Genomic DNA, 17,500 nt, shown 5'->3' with positions numbered 1-17,500 from the left:
CTATTTGTTATAATGGGGTTTCTTGCCGTTTTTAGCTGCCCTTTTCCTAAAGATCCAAAGCCCCTGTTGCATTTAAAAATGACTTGCACAATTTGGGAACTTAATTAGCATCTTTGCTGCTTGTACATACAAGAAGAAGTTGAATCCGAGACTAAAAAAAGCAACGTTTTGAACTGGCACATCAGACGAGGAAAAGGGAATGTTTTTGTGAAAATGCTAGGTTCAACCGCCTAATCGGGATAAGGATAAAAAAGGACTTGGTCTGAGAATCTTCATTCAAAATGCCACATTAACCACCTATGCTTGCTGTCCAGCAGTTACAGTTAAGCCCGAAGTAATTCATATCCCTGGCAAATTTTGATTTAAAGTTAAAGTACTTGTATTAACCAGCATTTTTTTTGCTCGATTGGAAATGGCACAGACGTCTCCCAGAAAATAATAGGATGTTGTACAAGAGGAGTCACTGTGGAAAAAAATACGTATCAGCTTTTATATACCCGGTACATTTGAACAAAAAGTGGCATGTCCATAATTCATACTCTTCTCAAAAATCAATAGAAAAGTCTTTATTGAAGACGGAGACGGATGATCGAACTACTACGGACGTTTCGGTCAGTATGCTGGACTCCACAAACAAAATAAACAAAAAAACTAGATGCCCTCTACCTCATCCGCGAGGAAGGTTAAGGAATTAAAGGTGAGTTTGGAATTCGTCGGCCAACAGGTAAGTGACCAACAAGATAATGCCGAGTTACGCTCTTCACTCGCGGATGTTTCAGCCAAGTTGGAGACGATTAAAAAGGAGAATAAAACGCTAAAAGTAACGGTTCTGGATGTTCAATCTCGTAGCATGCGGGTGAATTTAATATTCTCAGGCATATCCGAGAACACCTTTGACAATCCAGAGGCTGAGATAAAAAAATGTATGATGACATTGTTAAAAATTCCTCAGGAGACGGTAAATAATATCTCTTTTCACCGTGTACATGGGCTTGGAGCCCGTAGGGGCAACAAACCCCGTCCTATGATCGCCAAGTTTGAGCATTTTAAACAGAAATAATTTGTTAAAAGTAAAGGACGGTAGCTTCAAGGGACCTCTTTCGGGATGAATGACCAATTCCCAAGAGAGATTAATGAGCGGCAAAAGGTACGGTTTCCTATAATGAGACAAAATAGGCAGGAGGGTAAACGGACTACGGTGGTTGTTGATAAGCTTATACATTGATGGCCAACTATTCCAGAACCCCAACTCCACTCCCTGGCTGTTCTAATTGGCATTGGTAGAACTGAACTTTGATTATTAGATGTATACATATACTGTATATGTGGTTATAAAACCTAAAATATGAATACTTATTATGTATAGGCTATATTACAAATATAATATTAATACATAACTATATCTAAAGTATATTTAAACAAAAAATCTCGCTTAGGTTACCATTTACTGGTGTATTGTTACACGTTTAATCCCCTGCCAATTTCCTTCACTTTTACCTCCCTCCCGGTTTTTTCACTGTTATATTCACTTACACGTTACCTCTTATTTCACACAAATTACATAAACCACCTAACCTATAACATGCCAATATTAACAAGTAGCCTATACAGATATATACACAGGACTGAGTTTATATTGTTTGTTTGCATAAATTAGTTCTGGTTCCCTGGAATGTTTGTGGCGCTCGCTCACAGGCAAAAAGAATAATTCTTTTTAGATCATCTCTTAAAATTAAAAGCAGATATTTGTCTCCTACAAAAAACCCACCTACAAAAATCTGAAGAAAAATTACTTATTGATAAGAATTTTAGTCAAGTGTACTCTGCCCCTTATAAGAGTAGACAAAGAGGAGTCTGTATACTCATACATAAGAATTTATTCTTTACTCTAAATAATACAGTAACAGACCCAGAGGGCCGATACATTATTATTCAGGTGACTATAATGAATAAAATATATACATTTGGTAATTTATATGCCCCTAATAATGATGATCCGGCCTTTTTCCATGAATTTTTCTCTCAGCTGTTTGAATTAGCAGAAAACTCTACTATTATAATTGGAGGAGGCTTTAACACAGTCTTAAATCCATTAATAGATAGTTCTAATAATACAACATGTATAAGGCGATTACAATCTACTAAAGTAATAGGGTTAGCTTCTTTTCCGCTGTGCACTGGTCTTTTTCAAGAATTGTTTTTTTTCTTTCAAATAATTCTAATGCTGATAAAATTGGTACAAAAATACATCCTATTATTATTAGCGACCATGCACCAGTCTCCCTTACCCTACAAGTTGATTTATACCTTTAAACCACCCCCGACATGGCGTTTCAACATCTCTCTGCTAAATGACGCAGAGTTTGACAAAATTATAAGAAGAGAGTGGGCAGACTTTTTGGAAATAAATGACTCTCCAGACTGATCTCCATCTCTTCTCTGGGAAGCTGGGAAAGCGGCAATTAGAGGTAAAATTATATCATATTCATCTTAGAAAAAGAAACAGAATCCAAAATTAGAAAAAGACTTGGAAGATAAAATTAAACTGACGGATGAGTACGCAATAAACCCAAATAACCAAATATGGACTGACTTACAAAATTCAAAAATATAGTTAGATGATATGTTATCTAAAATTATATGCGTTTATAATACAACAATTGAGATACAACAAGTTTGAATAGAATAAATCAGGTACATTTCTTGCAAACCAACTTCAACGCAATCGGGAAAAATCTTTTTTTTCCTGGAGAGCTCAGTATTGTTCATTCATCATGTCATCATGATTGCACTCTCTTTTTTTATTTTATTGTTATTTTTGTTTGTGGGTGAGTATGTGCATGTGCGTGTGAGTGTGTATTCATTAGTTGACCTAAAACCTATTAAAAAATCCCATACCGTTCACCTAAATCGAACACTTCAGAACCCAGCCAGAGCCGTGAGGCCGTCAGGACACCCGAGGAAGGACCAAAGAAAAGAAAGGAAAGTGAAATCCAGCACCGACCTGACACCACCCACCACCCACCACCTACCGGGCCACCAACCAGAGTCCTTCACCAACCCCAGAAACATCCAAATTCCAACAAATCAGGGAGACCTCAATAGACCAAAGGAGAGACTGAGGAAAGGAAGGAAGGACAAACTAAGCAGAGTGAGATCCACAGACACGAGCTTCCACCGATTCAACGACCAGAGGAAGAAGCAGATTGTGTCTGAGTTTCGATAAGATGCTGGTGTGGTGGATCTGGCATGCATGAAAATCTCCACCAAAGAGGGGAGCCGTCGACCCCCGCCAGGACAGAGCAAGCGCAACACCTCAGGGCCCCCAGGCCACGGCAGCGCAAAGGGACAACCCCCGGGCCCCGCAGGTGCCACTGGCCGGAGAGCAAACCCAGGAGCAGGAGCGCCCCAACCCCAACATGGCCCGCGCCCCCAACCCAACGCAGCAGGACGGGGCACTGCAGGCACGCCAGGCACCCCACCAGTCCACAACACAATGATATCCCCACGCTCCGATCCACCTGCCTCTGGGCCAGGCATGTCAGTGAGTGTATGTGGTGCATTAAAAAAATTAAATAAAATCATGTTAATTTCTTGCAAACCAACTTCAACGCAATCGGGAAAAATCTCTTATAACGGCTATTAAAGGGACAACTGGTGAATGCATACAATCACCAGAAGAAATTTATCACATTTTTTAATAACTATTTTCGCAACTTATACTCAGAAACTAAAAAGCCTAACCCTGAGCATATTGAGGCATTCCTCAGTATCTTAAATATACCTCAGTTAACTACTGAATATAAAGATATGTTCGATGCACCACTTACTATAAACGAGCTGTACAGTGCTCTCGATAGTATGCCTAATGGCAGAGCACCTGGCCCGGATGGTTATCTGGCTAAATTAATTTTTACATACGCCCACAAATGAATACAGCAGCAATTAAACTTTTATTACAGCCAGAAAAAGACCCCACCCCTCTATCAAGTTACCGTCCGATTTCACAAATTAAAATTATCACTAAGGCTTTCGCATCTAGACTAGAAACAGTAATCTCGACAATCATTCATAGCGACCAAACAGGCTTTATTAAAGGTCGTCACTCTACTAATAATATTAGGAGGCTCTTTAACCTTATTAGCATATCACAGCGGCATGATAAAAAGGCAGTTATTATATCATTGGATGCAGAAAAAGCTTTCGACAAAGTTAACTGGTCCTTCCTCTTTGCTGTTTTAAACAAATTTGGCTTTGGGAAGTCATTTATTCACTGGGTGTCAGTATTATATGATTCTCCTAAAGCTGCAGTTACTACTAATGGGATTATATCTCAGAGTTTTACTCGAAAGAGAGGAACAAGACAGGGATGCCCACTGTCCCCTTTATTATTTGCAATATTTATTGAGCTGCTTGCATTAGCTATACGCCAGGAAAGAAGGATTTAAGGAATTCACTCTGGGGTAACAGAACACAAAATTAATCTATATGCCGATATTTTACTTTATTTAGAAAAGCCTGCTACTTTGTTAGCGCAAGTATTTAACTTAATAACTAAATTCTCACATTTATCAGATTATTCTATTAACTGGACAAAATCAACACTACTACATATTACAGAAAATTCATGGAACCCTGCAAGCCAGGACCCACACTACTAATTTCCTATAGGTAATTTAAAATACTTAGGCATAAAAATCTCACCTAAATTAACTGATTTAATTAATTTAAACTTTACTTCACTTCAGTGACTTGGAGCGCTGGAATAATCTTCCTATTTCTCTAATAGGACGAATAGTGACTATTAAAAGTTTTACCCAAAATAAACTATTTTTTCTCAATGATTCCATTTAAACCTACGGCTAAATGGTTCCAATTGTTGGACTCGGCCGTTACAAAATTTTACTGGAATAAAAAAATAAGCAAAGATTAGTCTATCTACTCTTCAGAAAAGTAAATTCAAAGGAGGTCTAGAGGCACCAAATTTTATGCACTACTATATAAGCTAACCAGCTACGATATATTATTCTATGGGCACAACCCAACAGAGATACTAACTGTTGGCTGGAACTAGAACAGAAGGATTGTAATAATCTCAGACTTTTAGATTTTCTTTTTATTACAACATCGATTAAGCGACACAATTGTTTTAAAAACCCAATGATGGAAGGCACTAGAAATGACAAATTCCCATATGGCATAACCCCGACTTTCATCTTAACAACCAATCGTTTTATTTCGGTGTGTGGGAGCAGAAAGGACACACCTCCACCATCTTTTCTCAGATAATATGTTTATATCATATACATCCTTGCTCAAAAAATACAAAATAAAAAATGATTTTTTTTTACATTATCTGCTAGTTAAAAATATGATAAGGAAACAAATTCCAACACTTCGGGGTACGCGCCAACCGCCTGTAAAGATATTACAAAGCTTTCTCCGACAGCAAAAAAACTCTCAAAAATATATAAGTTACTTTGGCATACTGATAAAATGTATTTACCCATCTCGAAATGAGAGACAGACTTGTCTATACCTCCGAAATCTGACTTTTGGATTCAAGTTTGTGAAAACGTTTTTAAAATGAAAAAACACACAAATTTACAATTTATCCAATATGAAATTATTCAAAGAACATATATTAATCAATATATGATGAAGAAAATGGGACTCTCAGACTCCGACATTTGTCTCCAGTGTTTACAAAACACTACAGACACTTATTTTCATGCTTTCATGCAAAACTTTCCGCTATCTTGGACTGTAGGATACCTTTATCTCCAAACTTGTGTTTGCTAGGTGACCTAACAACAACTGACTTACCACATAAACAATTTCAATCTACACTTGTAGCCCTTACTAACGCTAAAAAAATAATTCTTGTTAACTGGAAAAATAAACTGAATAACGACCAATGGTCTAACCTCATAAATCCCATTTTAATGTGAGAAATATCTGCCTCGAATAAAAACCAAATATCAAAATTTATACAAACATGGTTTACGTATATAGAATCTTTTCATCAAAATCTGTTAACTTAATTCTGCCTGTTAGCGAGAGCCACCATATCGCGATAACTTATATTGCTGTTTCTGTATTTGGCAATTTGTAAGTAATGGTTGTGTTTTTATAGTCAGGAACCCAGCTGCTACCAGCAGGGTTGAGCAAACCACATCAAATGACACCTTACAGTCACCAATTCCTCAAGATTCACTTCCAATGGGCACAAAATTTTCGATGCTCCATAATGTGTTTAAAAAAAAATAACTTTACGTCATAAGACGGTGGGCATCATTAAATCGTAAATTTTGTTGGGAAAAATTTTTGTTTAAACCAGTTTGAAAAATCCAGGGTTACTTGCACTCTTGCATGAAAAAACGCTTATGACGTATAAATATATCACATGTACGCGGTGACTATGACTTATGATTTATTGATATGGAAAGAGTTAATAGCAAAGTAATATTTTACCCCCATCATTCTTCTTGATATGTAAACTTTTATAGGTTGATAGAAGGCCCACATTGTTTATATATTTGCAAATTTTAACATTTAATGCAATGATAGACTCCGTGAGCCATCACCTTATCGTGGTGGATCGGTTTGCGTGTCTTAATGATCCTAGGAGCCATGTTGTCAGGGGCTTTATGCCACCCATAGAAAACAGTTCCTAGGTGAGGGACCAGACAAAGCATGACTCAGACAGACCCCTTATGACGAAAAAGAAAAATGGATCTTGGTTTCCCCTTTTTTTTTTCCTGGAGAGCTCAGTATTGTTCATTCGGTAATTTTACCGATTTGACATGTCATCATCATTGCTCTTTTTTTTTTTTTGTATGTGGGTGATTATGTGTGTGTGCGTGAGTGTGTGTGTATTCATTAGTTCACCTAAAACCTATAAAAAAAAATCCCATATCGTTCACCTAAACCGAACACTTCCAGCCAGAGTCGTGAGGTCGTCAGGAGACCCGAGGAAGGACCAAAGAAAAGAAAGGAAAGTGAAATCCAGTACCGACCAGACACCACCCACCAGGCCACCAACCAGAGTCCTTCACCAACCCCAGAAACATCTAAAATCCAACAAATCAGGGAGACCTCAAGAGACCAAAGGAGAGACTGAGGAAAGGAAAGGAATACGCTTTAATAACAGGGCAATGCCAGAACACATGGTAATGGTTTGCATTATGATTGCCACAATTTCTCCAACAAATAGGGGGATTGATTTTTGCTCTGGTGTGATAAAATATCTTATCAACCCCTTCCAGGCAAACTCTTCCCATCTTAATGAGCTGGTGCATTTCCATTGATACCTCCATATCATTGTCCATTCCTCCTCCGTAATGCTAAGGACCCCCCCTCCCCTCTGTTTCCCACTTGTTTTTAATATAAGATGTTGAATATGGTTTGAGATTAGAAAGACTTCTATAGATGCATGAAATAATTTTACCTCCAATTTTCGAATCTTAAGCTTTTCTAAACATGTCTATCATATCCACTTGTACACCTCTTTCCTCCTTCACTTTTGTTTCAACACAGAGTCTCATCTGTAGGTATCGATAGAAATCTTGTTTTTAAAGACCATAGTTTTGCCGGAGCGCCTCAAAACCAAGCAGCTTTCCTCCATTCATTATCTTACATAGAGCTGTTATCCTCTTTGTCATCCAATTTTTAAAACCAATGTCAGATTTGTTAGGCATAAAATCCAAATCATAAGCACACCATTTCAAAGTCACAATCTCTTTAACTAGATTATAACGTTTTAAAATCATCTTCCAAATTATGAGGGTTAGATTAACCCATAGATTGTCTATAGCATCTATATGATTTTGAATTTGTCTGTCAGCTAGGATGGCTTGTATGGGGATCGGAACCACACCCTCTTCCATTCCCTCCCATTGTGCGTCATATGAAGGGTCACACACCAACATCATTGCTCTCATTTGAGATGCATAATAGTCCCTGAGAGATGGTAGGCCCCATCCCTCCTTCTCCTTAGGCAGCGGCAAGGTTTTGAGACTAACTCCAAGTCTCTTATTTTGCCATATGTACTTCAGTAACATTTTATACCATCCATGAACTGATTTTGACTCAATTCGGTTGGTAGGGTCTGAAACAAATATAAAAATCCCGGAAGTATGTTCATTTTGATCGATTTGATTCTTCAACTAAAAGTAAAGAAGGGGATTAGGTTCCATCTTTCTACATCTTCATAGAGTCTATTTTGAAGAGGTAGCTAATTGACTGACCTCTGACGTTCTCGTCAGTTCTTTTGGCAAAATAATGCCCAAGTATTTAATAGATTTTGTTTGCCATGCAAGAGTTATTTATACTACTTAATATGTGTATGTGGTGGGGGTCATAATTATATGTAAGCAGTTGAGTTTTAAGTACCATTAATTTTATATCTAGACAGCCAGCCAAATTGTTCAAATGATTGCATAATGTTAGGTAGGGATTAAGTTGGTCCCAAATAAACCAAAATATCAACATAACATGCCAATTTATGTTTAGTCCCATTGATGATAATCCTTCTAATGTCTCTGTTCTGCCTAATATGTTGGGCTAATGGCTCTAGGCAAAGTGCAAAAAGTAATGGTGACCATGCACACCCCTGCCTCGAGCCCCTCTCTAAAATGAAACTGTGAGAAAGATAACCATTGACTTTAACCCTCGCTGTTGGATTGGTATACAGGGCCTCTTATGATCTTTATCGTATCGTTATGAAAACCAAATTTATGGAGAACCTTGTAAAGAAAACCCCAATTCACTGAATCAAACGCCTTTTTCATTGCGCTGTTTCAATACAAGATCAGCCCTACTCTGCCTCTGATTGGCTTCAAACCCTGCAAATGGTCAGATAAAAAGACTACTGTAAAATTATTTTGGGGCAAATTCCTCTTAAGGGCAGCTTTAAGTCGCACATCAATTACTATTCTCAGGAGTGCAGTATAAAGACTTCGATCAAATTGAGTCGTGACCGAAAGAACAAGATCCCGGATACAAGCGTCCGAAATGAATTTCCTCCAGGGTTTCTGGGCTCTCCCTTAGAGAGGGGGTGATAAGCTCGGTCATCCGGGAGGGACTCCAGAGTCAAGCCGCGTTCCAGGATTCAGTTAAATTGCGGCCCCGAGACCCAGGACACGCTGGAGAGACTATGTCTTTCGGCGGGCCTGAGAACCCCTTGGGATCCAGCCAGAGGTGCTAGACAAAGTGGCTAGGGAGAGGGAAGTCTGGGCTTCTCTGCTAAACCTGCTGCCCCCGCGACCTGAACCCGGATAAGCAGTAGAAAATAGATAGATGGATGGATGATAAAATTGAGCAACAAATTCAAAGGAACTTTACCTGTCTGATCAGAAGGAAGGTTTTTCCTTGTGTGCTCTGTCAGTTCCACTTCTTCCTTTCCCTGTATTTGATCCATTAAGGTCTGCCCATCCTTTAAAGGTCTATTCACCAGGGTCGTCACTTCCTTTTGCTTTTCTTCTGCAGTATTATTTCCTAAAGTCATTTTTACCTCAATCATGTGTTGATCTGATGGTGAGTCATCAGCGACTCTTTTGTTTGAGATAGGTGTTGCTAAAGTCTCAATTACGATCATCGATTCCATGGGAGCAGATAGTAAAGTTTCTATAAATTGACAAGAGATACAAAAAAACAAAAACAAAAACACATTAACATGAAAGTTAGGAAAAATCTTTAAGGTACAATTTCTTTAAATATTTTACCTGTCTCAGTTTCTTCTGGTTGGCAAGTTAGCACCTCTTTTTGGTTGACAGGAGAAAATTGTTCCGGAGTTTCTGTGGATAGGGTTGCAATTTTGCAGCTCAGCGTGCCAATTACATCTGATGATACACTGTCAGAGGTTGTAGACTGATGTCCAAAATCTGTTATGGGATCCTGAGATGTCATGTCATGTTGCTGAAGATCGATTATGGGACCATCAAACTTCAAAGGTCGAGTAATCTCTTCTTCATCTACTTCCAAAGGTGGAACCTTGTAGTGTAAAAATGTTTTTTTTTAATTCTCAAATACCCCCCAACAACCTTGTGAAAAGGATAATATTTTTACCTCATCCGTGTCCTGTGGGACATATGTTAGTGAGTGCTCTTGCTCTGTGGTTTCCTCTGCAGCAGCAGGAGAATGGGTATGGTGGAAGTCATTCAAGTCAGTCACATCCCCAACTTCATCCACAGTCACAAAGTCACTCATACTCAACGGGAATGAATCAAAATCTTCTACACCCTCACCCTAATTGTATGAAAGGACACATATGGTAACAATAATAGCAGTAACCGTTAGAGCAATGTATACTTTTTGTCAAATGTAGCTTACCATGTTGGGCAGTTCAGCATCATCAGATTTGCTAGAGACTCTTGTTTCACCCACGTTCAAGTTGCTCTTACATGTCTCAAACTTTGAAGATGATCTCAGTCCTGAGGAAACAACACCATGTTCCTCCTTCCTCTCCATTTCCCTCCTCACTCTTTTAGTTCTTTCTTCCTGTTTCCAATCCCGATCCCACTTGGCCCTTTGCGATTTCTCCTGGGCCCTCCTCTCCGTAATTTTACACTCTCTCTCTATCTCCTTCTCCTTTCTTTCATTATCAATTCCCTCCCTCTCTTGAATCTTTAAACCATCCTCCGCATGGTTTTTTACTGTCCCTTTTGTTTCATCAACTACTTTATGTCTATCCGCATCGTTTGTTTGATAAGACGCCTTTTCTCTTTCTGTCTCCTGGTGAACTTCACCATTTTCATAATCTGTCTGTTTATTTGGATGGTGGTCTGCTGTTTCTCCAGTGTGCACCTCTGGAGTATCCTTAAGAAAAAGGGATTGTAAGATCAGAAATTCAGGAAAATTAATTAGCATAGACTTTCAAGACAAAATTAAAACCACGATTAACTCATTCACTCCCAGCCATTTTCACTGAAGCAATCCCCTTCGCTCCCGGCTGTTTTACTGGATTTTGACTGATGTTGCAAGGCTCACAGAATATTGTGTTCTATTGATATAAAAACATGAAACATACCAAAAGAAAGATTAGGGTCTCTTCTTTCATCAGGAAAAAAAGTATATTTCTATGTTTCCGTTTTGCAGCAATTAGCATTAGATTATAGCTAAATTTCATAATTATTCAAAAATCTGTTTAGAACTATGGGTAAATGAGCTTTGTTGCAACAAGGCCCTGGTTGATCTCTTATACTGTGCTGCCACCTGCTGGCCATTTTTGTAATTAATACCATTTCTTCACCCGTTCTCTGCAGTTCAGAGGCTGCATCAAAGCCTTCTGTATGCTCTAGCATAAAAAAAACATTAAAAATACTTAAAATAAAAATACTTCTTTGGGACACTTAAAATATTTAAAATAGAACATTTGTATACGTTTTTGGGAGCAAATGAGTTAATAGAAACATCAAATTTATCTTTTTACCTTGGAAATTTCTGAAATGGCAACTTTTGTTGAATTACATTGACCAACATGGGTCTTATTCTTTTCTAACTGAGCTGCATTAGCAATCGTCTGCAAAATAGTCTCATTAGATGATGCATCTTTCTTGTCAGACTTCAAGATTGCTTTAGTAGTTGATAAACTCTCTTTGTCAGTCTTTTTGTCTGGTTCAAGTGCATCTTCAGACAGCACATTCCTGGGCTCATGAATGACAAGGCTTTCATTTTCTACCATCACTTCATCTGCTTTTGCCACCTTTTCAGGGTCCATTAATATATCTCGCCCTTTTTCCATCTCCACTGAAATATTTTCTTCATATGCTTTTTCATCTTGGTCAGCTGCACCTGTGCTGCAGGTTTCATCATTTGCAAGAATATCCTACAACATCAGATCAAATACAGGCATGTAAAAATACTTTACCAAATTAGTTGGAAGCCTAAATTTACCTGTCAACTAATAATAAACATACCTCAGGCAAATGGAGGTTTGGAGATATTACTTGAGTCTGTGTGCTAGCTTTGGGGTCAGGCTTGCGTGAAAAGAACAGGGGGTTGTTTTGTATAATGCATGGAAACCTCTGGAAGTGTTTGTAGACAGAGAGGGCCATGGCTTCAGTTGCCATTTCACAAATGACCTAAGCAAGAAAAAAAAAAGGTTAATGGTCACCAATCTTTTTTTTTCATGTATCTGTAATACATTTCAGTTAGAGAAAAACAGGTTACAGTTACATTTATTAAAAATGTTAATGCATTTATTAAAAATTTAATAGAAGGAGATAAGGAGAAAGGCCTGTTGATTTGAGCCCTGATGGCCCGCTTTACAACTAACTGGTCAAACAACCTTTGCTGGCAATTATCAACCAATTTGACGTCTGACAGATAAACCAGATAATAAAGAAATCCGCCGATAATAATAGACATGCCACGCTGGTCCATCTGTTGTGGTTGTGGTTCAAGTTGTGCCCATATCCAAAATGTTACCCTCGCAGTTTTTTGTTGGATTTTTAAAACATGACTGTTTTTTGTGATATCTTTATTGGCAGACTCAAGTCCATTAAAACAAACAAACAATACAACAAAACACAAGAAACCCAACACACTGGAATAAGCACTCAAAAATTAACCCTTGGTCTAAAAAAAACATACATTTCATGTAACCAGTATTTCCAGAACATTGAAGTGTACCTAAAATCACTTAAACAGGGATCATTTATCGACTTTATAATTCCGTTATCAGATGTGTTAATTCTGCACATAAATTTATATATAAAATTCCTTTACAGCGCATGAAATGTTGGAACATTTGAGGCAACAAACAAGAGACTTGCACTCTCCCACCTAGGATATGTTAACAGGATTCTGAGAGCATCATTATAGGCAACCTTAATCTTATTCATTTTCCCTTTGCTTTAGTTGCGCCGTAGATGTGGGGAATATAATGGGAGTATAGTAGGCTCTGAAGAGTTCAATTTTGACATCATCAGAACACATAATAATTGCTTGGGCATATAGCTTCCTGCACTGTCGCAGAACATCATCATCATCATCACTTAAATCATCCCTCAAAACATGGCCCAGATATTTAACCTATGATACAATATTAAGTTCTTGTTTGGACAAATAGATGGAAACATTTATTTTTGATCCGCCTTAGATTTAATTATCATAACCACAGTTTTCCTGGGGTTGTATTGGGTATCATATTGCACCCCATACTCAGCACATACTTTAAGTAGTTGCTGTAGACCGGCACTATAACGTGTCATTACTACCAAGTCATCTGCATATATTAAATGATTAACTCTTTCACTGCCAGACGTTTTCAGAAACGGGTTGTCCCCACTGCCAGCCGATTTAAGCATTTTGAGTGATCTTTCAAGGTCCACAGAAAATGTTGTGTTTGGACTATGGATTCTCAGATTCTTAAAAATTCCACTTTATATTAATATTTAAACTACTGCGTGTTTCGTTCTATTTTACTTTTAATTTAATTTTTATATTTTATTCAAGAAGTAACGTTGCCCATGTAACGTTAGTCTTCTTCAGCATTAAAGGGATACTTCCTCAGCACAGGTAATGTCATCGTCAGTCGAGAGCAAGTGGAAAAACTAGTTTTTAACTCTTTCACTGCCAGACGTTTTCAGAAACGGGTTGTTCCCAGTGCCAGCCGATTTAAGTATTTTGACAGATTTTTCAAGGTCCATAGAAAATTATGTGTTTGGACTATGGAAACACACATACTACCAAATGAAAGATTGGACTCTCATCTTTCATCAGAAAAAAAAGTTTGTTTCTACCTTATTCCGTTCTTCAGTAATCAACAATAGAAAATGGTTACTTTCACCGAAATTCTCTCTTTTGAAACAAAAAACGGAGAAAAAGAGCTTTTTGTGAAACGATGTTATTTCATGCACTCTAGTGAATTGTACACTTCTTTTTGTCCATGAATGATGCCACAAACACTTAAATAGTGCTTTACTTCTGTAAAACGCTTTCACCAACAATGAAAAAGTGTTTTTTGATTGCAAAATACGTTTATTTCCATTTAACAGTGTAACAATTTGACAAAACAATTTCGCAAACTATTTACAAATGTGTGCAACTGTGGTACTACTTACAATTATGTGGATGTTTCAAATACAGTTTTTCCTTTTGTAACGCTCTCCTGCGTGCAAGGAGACGCCAGGACTCGCACAACAGTTTACTTTCACTTTCACATTGGTCCGCTTTGCGTGCAAACGTTACACTTTCTTGACGGCCTTTTTTTCCGGGGAATAAAAAGCAAGTAGCAGACTGTACACACTTCCTCCGATGAATATGCATTGGACTCGGGGCACTCTCCGTCGTCCGATCGAACGTCCGCCTGTGCATGCTCGGTTGTGTTCCGCGTTACGACACTGTCATAGCCGCCGCGTCAGCGGTTCCAATTTCGCCGTCAAGCTCGGATTCACCTTCATCATCATCGAGGATGATCATCGTCGTCATCAATGTACTATTTTAGCGTTGGTCGATGCCTTTCGTCTTGTAAGTGTAGAGCTGCTTGCAAACGCTCGCCATTGCCCGTTCCCTCCTCCATCTAGCTCCATCTAACGTCTTCTGCTGCCGCGTCAATGCTTCTCAACCACGGAGTCACCACCCTCATCTTCATCATCGATGATGATCATCGTCGTCAACAATGTGCTCTTTCAGCGATGCTTTTGGTCTTTGAAAAAAACGTCTCGGGCGTGAGCTCCTCGCGACCGGCCGCAATTTTTCCTTTGTCTTCCATTCTCATCTCCTGCTCGACGCTCTAGCTCCGCCTCTACTGACGCCCACCCGATCTTGTCAAAAGAGAGTCATCGCTGCCCTCTAGGGGCCAAAAATAGTCATTAGGCACAACAGACAGACTGGAAACTTTCACCAGACATGCGGAAGGGTTTCCTCTACCCGTTTCAAAAAAAAATAAAAAATCATTGGATGACGTCTTTTGACGTCATTGGCAGTGATCCGTAGGTTTTTACTTGACGTCTTTAAACGTCAGTGGCAGTGAAAGAGTTAATGAGCCTATCACCCACCATACTTCCAGTCTTCCAGTCACATAGTTTCTTTGACAGTTCATATATGTACAAATTGAACAATGACAATATCCCCCCGTTTTACCCCACAGGTGACAGGAAAACTTGTTGATACAGTCATCCTCCATCTAACTTGCATGGTTTGTTTAGTTTACCAATAGTGCATAATACGTAGTAAGTATGAAGGAACCCCTCGCTCTTACAGTTTGATAAAGAGTTTGCCATGCTTGATGCGATCAAAAGCCTTAGATACGTCTAAAAAGCAGTTGAGTTGTGCCTATTATATTTGGACACCACTTATTTTAATGTGTTAACACACATAAGTCTGCGCCATGTTCAGTTTTAAAACCAAATTGATATTGATATTGTTTTGCCCTTTTTGTCACATTAGACAGTGTTATCCTTTCCTGCTCTGTATTCTGACCGTGGTTGGGGGACGACGCAGGGGAGATTTTTCCCTTGGTCAGAGTCACCTCTGTTGCATGCAAAATGAGCCACCGGGAGACTGAGGGCCGCACTGCAGTCTTGGTTTATTATTATTTTGACACACTTTTATATCCGCTGTGGCACACGCTTGTCTTTTACCACGGACTCGTAGAAAAACTCCCAAACATTTCCGCCTTCCCAGCACTTCCACGGAGCGAGAGAGAGAGCCTGACTTCACAAAAGCTTAAGATTTGGTCCGAACTGCTGATCATTATTTCACTCTACAGGAAAATAGGAGCAACAGCCATTGTGCCACAGTAGTGCCTTTTGTCCTTTATATAATTCTTAAAACGTGTGAGTGAAAATAGTTATTTTAACACTCCAATTTGCATCAATATTGCGACATGCACCTTTAATTACTGGCACCAGAACTAATCATTCTGGTAAGAGTCATAAGGTGTATAAACATTTAAAATAATAAAAGTATTCCCATCATGTATAACTTTAACTGCAATGGCCCAGTCAACCTCAAGCCGAATTACAGAAATTAATGGGTCGAATTTCTTATGCCACAAAATGGCTACCCCGCCAGGCATTCTGCCACGCACAATACCCAAGCTCAAATCAGTTGTGGACTCCCCTGCCCCTGTGCACAGTATCGAGTTTGTCTAGATCGTGTACAGATAAGATCTCTCTTGTATACATAGAATATCAAAAAGTGTGTCAACAACCATAAGCCGTGCTTTTCCCCCAGCCCCTTGACCAGTAGGCAGTCCGCGAATTGTATGACACCTTTCATCATTCATCAGTCTTTGAAGCAGAGATATCAATAAAATTCAGCTTCTTGGTGCTTTACACAATGTTTCAATGTATTTGTACATTAGACTTATAGTCGGATTTTATTGTATCAAAAGTACTAGTGCTATCGGCAGTTGGAATTGGTGAGTGCTAAAGAGTCGAGTGCTCGTATCAAGTCTGAAAAAAAAAAAGTGGTCTTAAATGTCTCTAATAATAATACTGTACGTCATATTGATTCAATTTCTGCTTCAATGATTACCGCCCTAAGGCACCGACACCCATTATCATTTAAGCTACGTTCACACTGCAGGCAAATGCGACCCAGATTTTTTGCCCAAATGAGACTTGTATCTGACTTTCTTATGTCAGTCTGAACATCTCAATTCCGATTTTCTCATATCCGACCTGGGTCACTTTCCTATGTGGTCCTAGATCGGATACATATTCGAATTTTGCAATGCGACCGCCGTCTAAACGGCCAGGTCGCATATATCCGGCCGCCGTCTGAACGGCCAGGTTGCATATATCCGACCTCGACGTCATCAAAAGTCCAAGATGCGCGCGGGCATTAAGCTTGATTTATGCTTGACGCATCCGCAAGGTCCGCACGGCTTGGGAGACGTAAGTGAATCGGCAAAGTTGTTTTGAGTAACAGTTGTGACTTTATATTTGACTTTAATCCCACTTGAAGATGACATTTGTGGTGGTGATATTATTAAATAAGAATGGCTCATTTATTACGCGTGGCAATGACGTGATGTCATCGTTAAGGAGAAAAAAAAGGAGAGGTCACCGCGAGATGAGGCGCTCGAACAGGCTCGTCTCATTTTCACAAAATATTATTTCTACCTCCTCTTGCATCACTCCTCTGTAGATATGATGTAAAAATATTAGCCCCGACGACTGACTTATAAATGCCCGTGGCCCTGATATGCTGGACCATATGTATTTATTTTCGAAAACACAGCGTTGTGAGTGATGTATCTTCTTCTGCGCATGCAGATCACTTTGGGGACGAATTACGTCCACACAGCAGACAGACTTAGGTCGCAATTAATAGGTAATGTGAACGCTTACTCAAAAAAAATCAGATTTCACCCCAAAACATCGGAATTGAGCATTAAGAACTGCAGTATGAACGTAGCCTTAGTTCTTTTGAAAGGCTATTCATGTCACACACATCAAATCCAAGTGGTCCTTGGAGGGCCACGTTGGTGACCCTCACTTCACAGTACGTGCAAGTCTTTGGCCATGACTGACTGATTTTTTTCAAC

The 17,500-nt window shown here is 39.0% G+C and overlaps 1 protein-coding gene across 2 annotated transcripts in view; it reads right to left on the bottom strand.

Annotated features, from left to right (window-relative positions):
* Positions 1-17,500, bottom strand: part of LOC144055055 (uncharacterized) — a 91,618-nt gene that overhangs the window by 17,756 nt on the left and 56,362 nt on the right. For both annotated transcript variants that reach the window (XM_077570681.1, XM_077570680.1), the window contains exons 16-21: positions 11,919-12,083; positions 11,432-11,827; positions 10,333-10,818; positions 10,069-10,248; positions 9,726-9,993; positions 9,346-9,627 (exon numbers count right to left, since the gene is read on the bottom strand). In XM_077570681.1, the coding sequence (XP_077426807.1) occupies positions 9,346-9,627; positions 9,726-9,993; positions 10,069-10,248; positions 10,333-10,818; positions 11,432-11,827; positions 11,919-12,083 (1,777 nt within the window). The remainder of the gene's footprint in view (positions 1-9,345; positions 9,628-9,725; positions 9,994-10,068; positions 10,249-10,332; positions 10,819-11,431; positions 11,828-11,918; positions 12,084-17,500) is intronic.

The sequence above is a fragment of the Vanacampus margaritifer genome, chromosome 7 (assembly GCF_051991255.1).
Source record: "Vanacampus margaritifer isolate UIUO_Vmar chromosome 7, RoL_Vmar_1.0, whole genome shotgun sequence".
In the NCBI taxonomy this organism is placed as follows: domain Eukaryota; kingdom Metazoa; phylum Chordata; class Actinopteri; order Syngnathiformes; family Syngnathidae; genus Vanacampus; species Vanacampus margaritifer.
This window is presented reverse-complemented; position numbering and strand designations above follow the sequence as displayed.